This window comes from Buceros rhinoceros, unplaced genomic scaffold, assembly GCF_000710305.1.
Source record: "Buceros rhinoceros silvestris isolate BGI_N320 unplaced genomic scaffold, ASM71030v1 scaffold9583, whole genome shotgun sequence".
NCBI classification, from domain to species: Eukaryota; Metazoa; Chordata; class Aves; order Bucerotiformes; family Bucerotidae; genus Buceros; species Buceros rhinoceros.
In genome coordinates, this window is record NW_010404219.1 from 9,851 (window position 1) to 17,261 (window position 7,411).

The 7,411-nt window shown below is 37.8% G+C and overlaps 1 protein-coding gene across 1 annotated transcript in view; it reads left to right on the forward strand.

Moving 5' to 3' along the window:
- DCUN1D1 (DCN1, defective in cullin neddylation 1, domain containing 1) overlaps positions 1-7,275 on the forward strand; it is a 9,253-nt gene extending 1,978 nt beyond the window's left edge. Inside the window, exons 3-6 of the mRNA XM_010133303.1 lie at positions 309-439; positions 4,849-4,931; positions 5,161-5,257; positions 6,778-7,275. Coding sequence (XP_010131605.1) covers positions 309-439; positions 4,849-4,931; positions 5,161-5,257; positions 6,778-6,857 — 391 coding nt within the window. The 3' untranslated portion in view covers positions 6,858-7,275. The remainder of the gene's footprint in view (positions 1-308; positions 440-4,848; positions 4,932-5,160; positions 5,258-6,777) is intronic.
- Positions 7,276-7,411: the final 136 nt, after the last annotated feature.

Sequence of the window (7,411 nt, forward strand, 5' to 3'; positions counted from 1 at the left end):
ATCTTGGTCTGCAGTGTAGCGTACTCGGGTTTTCTCTGCCTTATGAGGATGTAGTAGTCTTTATCACATTGTTCTAAAACTCTGGTGGGCTATAGAATCTGTTGTATCAGCCATATGTACAAACGGCAATGGCAGGGAATAACAACAAAGAAATGAAATTGTTGTATAGGTGCAGACTAATTAAAGGTTTCCTGAATTTTGTTTTGATAATCATATTGTATTCCACAAAAACATTATACTTTTTAAAGTTGTAAGTAATTTTATGGCAAAATGAATAATATACAAATAATGTGCTTTTTAAAATGCAGATGCGACAGCATAGAAAAACTGAAGGCCCAGATTCCTAAAATGGAACAAGAATTAAAAGAGCCAGGAAGATTTAAGGATTTTTATCAGTTTACTTTCAACTTTGCAAAGAATCCAGGACAGAAAGGTTTAGGTATGTATTCTTAATCATAAACATTTGTTCATAAATACGGGAAATGACAGATAAAGCAGTAAGTGGAAGCATTGCTGTGATCCAATGAGTCTGAAAGATAACCACCCTTGGGATAAACTACATGTCTGGGCTGTGAAAGGTAGATGTCGGTTTAAGGCACCTGCATCATTAATGCAGACCATGGAACTTCATGAGAGGGGGTTTCTTCTTTCATGAAGAGTGTGTGCAATTCTGGGTAAGCACAGTGGATTATGGCCTTACATTGAAGGCATAAATATATAGCTTACAGCACTGATTCATTGAATTTTCAGTTTTAGGATAAATTTAAGCTGTAAAACTGATTTCCATCTAAGTATACTTGTACAGTCTCTTCTAATACCAAAAATTCTTGCAGGTGTCTTGGCAGAATAGAATGGGAATAGTTCAAATAGATTTCTGTGTCCTGGTCCTGGGCTTGATGACTGTTGTTGTTGTGCTGCTGGTAATAGGTGCCTAGCTACAGCCTTTTTTTTTTTTTTTTTTTTTTCCCCCCTCAGCTCACTGAATTCTTTTTTTTTTTTTCTTCTCATTATTTCAGAGCTCTTCTGCAGGTTATGCTTTAAATTAGTGTAACAGGTGAAGTGGAAGAATCACTCATTAAAAAAATTGGCAGAACATCACAGTACTTGTGGAACTAAATGGAAAACTAGTCAAAACGGAAAAAATGAGGGAATAAAAACTCATTTCAAGCAGTAATGTTAACCCACCAGAATGCATACTGATTTATTCAGAGTGTAGTTGAGATATTAGCCATAACTAGTATTTCATGACTCTGTGACTGTTAATCTCTTAAATTAGCTGCACTACTTTTGAGAAGTACTACTGAAAGGCCAGTAGGTTCTTCCTTGTCAGCTGCTGAGTTAGTTTTTTCTCAATAGTGAAAATACCTTAAACTGAATGATGCTGACCTGCTTTGCGTTCTCGTGCTGCGAAGAGATGAGCGTTCTGCTTTGCTTTGATTTTATTGTCTTCTATATGTAGACCAACCTCTGTCTTAAAATGAATATTGAAAAATAAGCAAATAAGCAAAAGCTCCATTTTTAGTTTCGACTCTGTCATCCTTTAACATCTTTCCGTATCCTGGTTTTTCTTGTCAATTGCATTGGGAGTTCTGTTGTCTTTGAGGAAGCTAAAAGAGCATTGCTAAGCTGCTTGAAAATACATGTGTGTGCTTGTAGTCAGATCTGAATCCTGCAAAGAAATGAATGGGCTGGTTCTTATTTCTTGTACAAAGTCATACTGTTTTCTTTTAGTCTGCTACAACAAGGAAAATGTTGACTGTAACTGAACTGTAAGAAGGTGAAAGTTAGGCTATGGCGTGTCAGTGTGGAATCAGTTTTGCAGTGTGAACAGCTGCAGGGTTTTGGGTTTACCTTTTTTACTGTTGCCTGTAACATTTGTATGTTTGTTTTCATCTTTAAACAGCTTCACATAACAAGAAGTATTTTGCAGAGTCCCTGTAAGGTGGTAAAAGTGAAATGACAAATGACAGTGATACCATAATTACATGATTTTTTTAAAATTAATTTTCTCAGCACTTCAGAATAACAGAACTGCTTGATGTAGCCCTTGCCTCTTACTTTCTTCTCCATATTTCTAAGGTGTAAGGAAGACTTGCATTCCTTTTCAGAATTCTTCCCTCCCAGTCCTATATAGACATGAATCTTTTGAATACCCCAAATGGACAGACTTCTGTAAAAATGATCTACCAGGAAAACAAAGTCCCTTGCCTTATTTCTCATTCATTTTAAACCTTCTTCGTGCAGGTTAAACTCTGCAGTGACAAAGACAACCATAGTTTTCTCAGATCTGTATAGCATATGGTATAAGGGTTGGTGGCGTTTTTGTTTCTTTGTTTTCTCCAAGTCTGGTTCTGGAAGTGATGTAGAACTGAGCTTAAAATCTGGATGTTTCCCAGCTCTTTTGGTGCTGAGAAATACTCTACGTTGCATTTACAACAGGGCAGAACAATTCTGGAAACCCTGAAGCAAAAGAATATTGGGAGAAGTACAGTGCTGAAAAGTTAAGTGCTCCTAGTTAGGCAATTAATTTTGAAGTGTCTAAATAACTGCTTGTAGGAACTTGCAAATTTATTTTAATGTATATTGCCTCTAATCTTCCAAACATGGTGTAGTAGTTCAGGCAAAGTTCTGGAAATGCATTTCCTCTGCATAATTCCTTACTACTGTTTAAGTACCGTGGATGTCTTAAAAATCCCTGTGATATTTGCATATCATTTGGGAGTACGTTTTAGCTAATGTTCATCTCATACCTTGTTTGCTTCTCTTGCCCCTCTCGAGATAAATCTCAGAATGGAGCATGTATTTTGAGATTTCCATATCCGATCCACAAGGACCGTCCTGAGCATTCTTTCACTTTCTTATGACAACCTAAAAATACAACTTCAAATTCAGTTTTGTGATTTGATAAAGTTTCTATTAAAACTTGTAGTTTGTCTGAAGGCATTATGTCTTTGTGGTTTACATGTTTGGACTCACATAGTATGTTTGAGGTTGCAGCATCCCAAGAACTGTTAAAGGCTTTTGCTTACCCACAAGAATAATCTCAAAATTGAGTAAGCATGTTGAAATGCCCAGTTTGTTCACAGTGTTTGTTTATAAACTGCAGTAGATATGCAGTGACTTGATGACTTTGCAGTTGTTTTGTATGCTCGCTATTAATGCATCACAAGTAAATAAAACTTAGTTTTCTAATATCTTTCCTTGAGGAACTGCAAGCTTAATCTGAAGTTGTATCTGTTTTTAAGAAAACAGTAGTTTTAGTTGAAAGCTGGAGTGCGTATTTTTGTATCTGAGTCTTCTGTTAGAGAGATGTATCTCATTTCACATGGAGCTTATTTACTGAGGAGTAGTGACTTCTGCTTGATTTGTCTGTGCTTCTCAAAACTCAGACTCACACTTTTGACATCACACCCCTTTACAGCTGCTGGAAAATCCTCCATGAATTTTATTCTGTGGTCAGGAAGCATTACAAAGGGAATATGCTGTTGGAGAAGGACTGTTAATATCAAAGATATTAAACAATACAGAAACTCCCCCATCACCATCTATTTTCCCTCTAGCAATGCAGAGTTCATGCTTTGTTTTGGTTGCTATTGATTTCACTGCTAACACCCACCTCCCTGTTTTTTTAATGGTTTGGGCTTCTGGGGGAAGGAAATTTTTCCTAGGTTGTCAGGTTTTTTCTTTTTGTGTTTTTTCCTGAGGTGCAGTTGACTGTTTGCCTCTTCTGTCTGCTCTCACAAGAGGATATTGTTTATGGAAGAAATCTGCTAGACTCCAAAATACACATGAGCTTTTGTAAAAAAAGAGGTTTCTTTACTAGGTAGCCTTTTGGGGTTGCGTGCTCCTTGGTGATGGATACTGACCTCAGCAGGATCACAGCTCATAGCGTTTTGTTACACAGCACCGAGGTCCTCGTTAACTCCAGGTAGTGGAGATCAATCATGCTAGGTAGAGATTTGGAACTCAGTTCCATAGCTTGCCTGGATCAGCTAACACCTTACTGTATGCCACCAATGAGCGGTAAGGGCATGTCCGCTCAGCCTTTGGCAGGTACCCGGCAGGCAAGGTGGGTTTTTTTTCCTTGCATGCTGGACTAACCAGTCAGTGTTTCTAACTGCTGCACTATAACGCACCCACTGCTGCCAGCAGCACGCAGTTACCTGACAGGCAGCAGGTGGTTGTTCCTGACCTGTGTCAGCTCAGGCTTCTCAGTCCTTCTGAGAAACAGGTTCAAAACAAGCAAGAACTTAACAGGAGCCTTTGGGGAAAAAAAGCCCCAAACAACAAAACACCCCAGACCAACAAAGAAAAGACCAACCACTAACAAACCAATGATCAGCCGTCTGCTTGTACAGTACTTAAAGATTTTCTTCCACAAGGAAACCTGAGGGCAGAAGTGAACGCTTGACAAAAACCATGTCGCAAAGGTTACTCTAGAAATGAAATCGTAAAAAGCGAGTTTTATGTAAATTGTATTTTATCTATTAAAAAATTACAGCAGATATTACTACAGCTTTTCTTGTCAATAAGATTTCAAAGACAAAAACATTTCACTGAATTTTAACCATTCTTAGATAGCAAAAAGCATGTGGAATATCCTTGTGTGTTTTGGATATTTTAGATATGGGCAATTTTCCATTCTATATTTGAGCGATAGTATCAAAATCTATAAAATATTTGTGTAACGCTTTATTTATGGTTGCCTTCTTGTAAAAGATCCACGAGGATATTTGCATTAGACTAATCTTTTCATATTTAGGAATATATAGTTCATCGTAGTGTTAGATACTGTGGAGATATATTTGAAATGTGCATCTCTAAAAGTGATATATTTTAATATTACAGATTTAGAAATGGCCATTGCCTACTGGAATTTAGTACTTAATGGAAGATTTAAATTTCTAGACTTGTGGAACAAATTTTTGTTGGTAAGTTTAAATCTTTACATAAACTGGACTGCAGTGTTCTCAAAACTTGGAGATAAATATGTTTAAATTACTGAGAAGATGATTAAATAGACTATAGACCCTGCACTCTGTAGTGTGTACCAGAGAAATGTGTTTGGGGATATAGGTGTGTCCAGTAAGAATGAATGTGTATATGGGTTTTTTAATTTATTTTTTTTTTTAACTATAAATTTTCCACCCCTCCAAACAGGAACATCATAAAAGATCAATTCCTAAGGACACCTGGAACCTTCTTCTAGACTTTAGTACAATGATAGCAGACGATATGTCTAACTATGATGAGGAAGGTAAACATTTCCATTTTCTTTCATTAACTTCTAACTGTGTGTTTTGCCAGATTTATTACCGTGTGTCTGCTTTGCCACAGCTCTCTAATAGCGGCCTAATTAGCGTGTCACTGAGGATCTGAAGTGCAGTTAGAGCTACTTCACTGCATGTTGTTACCCTGTATTTCTTACTGCAGCTTTAAAAAAGAAATGGTGAAACTTTCTTAAATCCATTCCCTTTTTTTCTTATATCCGAGCTCAAATGCTGATTCTTCCTTATTGAGACAAACCCTGGTATTTGTCCACTTTAAAAAGACAGACTCTGTGTCAGTGCAGTTCTCATCATCTTCAACCAAGTAACTGATCTGTGGCCTGTGCATTTCTTTGTAGGGTGCTCTGATCATTGCATTCCTTAGCTGAGAATACTCTTTAAGTTTGGTTGCTTCAGTTCATGTGAAGGTTGGACATGTAGTAACAGGGAATTGAAGCTGTCAGCGTACAGGCATTGCTGAACATAAGTTACACCCTACCAAATGTGCTGCTTGTAAACTTTCCTGTTGATCTTTCCTCTTCCAGTCCATCCATAGCCAAGAACAGTTAATTACCTTCAGTCACTGATGGCAGATCAGTTCAGTGAGTGGGGGAAACTGTAAATGTCCGATACTTCCAGAGCAGAGGGGAGCAAATTTCTATGACGTTATTTAATAATTATGGACAGTTCTCATTCCTTTATCGCTGAGCAAATGTGCTGCCACCTGCAATGAATCAGTGTACTTTAGAAAGATTAAAGGCAGAAAACATGTTTTAATGATCTGGAATAAAAGTATTTTAAGGGGGAAAAATAACCCCCAAACCCAGCCCACAGTTATTTTTAACCTTCACCTGGCTGTCATGCACATTACTGGGGACCTCTTTGGATATAGCCACCCATAATTTGCAAAAACCACTGATATACATTTTAACTACCTCTCGATTTGGGATACAGAAGAGCATCTGTAGTGTAATAGCAGCCTTCCAGGGCTTTATGCTGTACTGCTGGCTATCGGAGAGCGTTTGGCTGTTCTGGGGTATCGCTAAGGATGTGGATCTAACAGATGAGTTTTGCATTCATGCAGTCCAGCTGTGAGCAGTAATTGCTGCAGTATGTGAAGACATGCTGCCGCTTACAGCACAGACTGCTTCATCCAGTTTGCAGCATTTTTTAAGCAGCTGTTGCCACCCTGGAGAGCAGGATCTGGTGCCAAAACCAGGACAGTTTTGAGCTAGAGTTTTTGTCAGCTTTTTTTTCTTCTTTTTTCGGTCAGGAAGATGAAGGAAGGATGACCCTTCAAAAGGATGTGTATTAACAGGGTTTAAAGGAGGTGGAAATCTTTAACTAGCCCTTAAATTTCAAGGAAGAAAATCAAATTACAATTTTTTGCTTGAAACCTTTTCGTAGTTCAGACTGGAAAGTAAATAACGTGTTTAGCTCTGAAGCTCGACAAGAATATGCCTTGTTCAAACTGAGTTTTTATGATGTGTTTGGTTTTGTCTTCTTTTAGGGGCATGGCCAGTTCTTATTGATGACTTTGTGGAGTTTGCACGCCCTCAAATTGCTGGGACAAAAAGTACGACAGTGTAGCACTAAAGGACCCTTCTGGAGTGTACATAGTCTGTACAAATACGTGAAATGGAAAATTGCACAGTCAATTTCTGCTGGCTGGACTGAACTGAAGATCAATCCTCACAGGATGGCTGAGGGTTGAGACAAACCTTTAAGGATACATCTTGGACCATATCATATTTCATTCTTCTACTGGTGGTTTGGGCTTTTCTTCTAGTCTGGACCACTCTTGCCCGTTAAAATTCCAACATTGTGGATTTCATCATGGATTTTTGGTTGTTTTTTTTTTTTTTTTTTCTGGTGGACCACCCTGGTTTTATCTCCCATGAGTCCTAGAAGCTTCGTAATTATTTTTGAGTTTTCTGGTTTCACGTAAAGCACAACGCTGGTCATCATCACACAACTGTCGTACGGCATCTGAATTATACAGACCAACATAAAACAATTTTTAAAAGAATCCTTAAATATACACTTGGGGCTAGTTGCAAAGACTGTATCGACAGCACTTCCTGTAAGAGTGATATATTTAAGTGTACTCGGTCCGATTGTTTTTTTTTTTTTTTTTTTTTTTT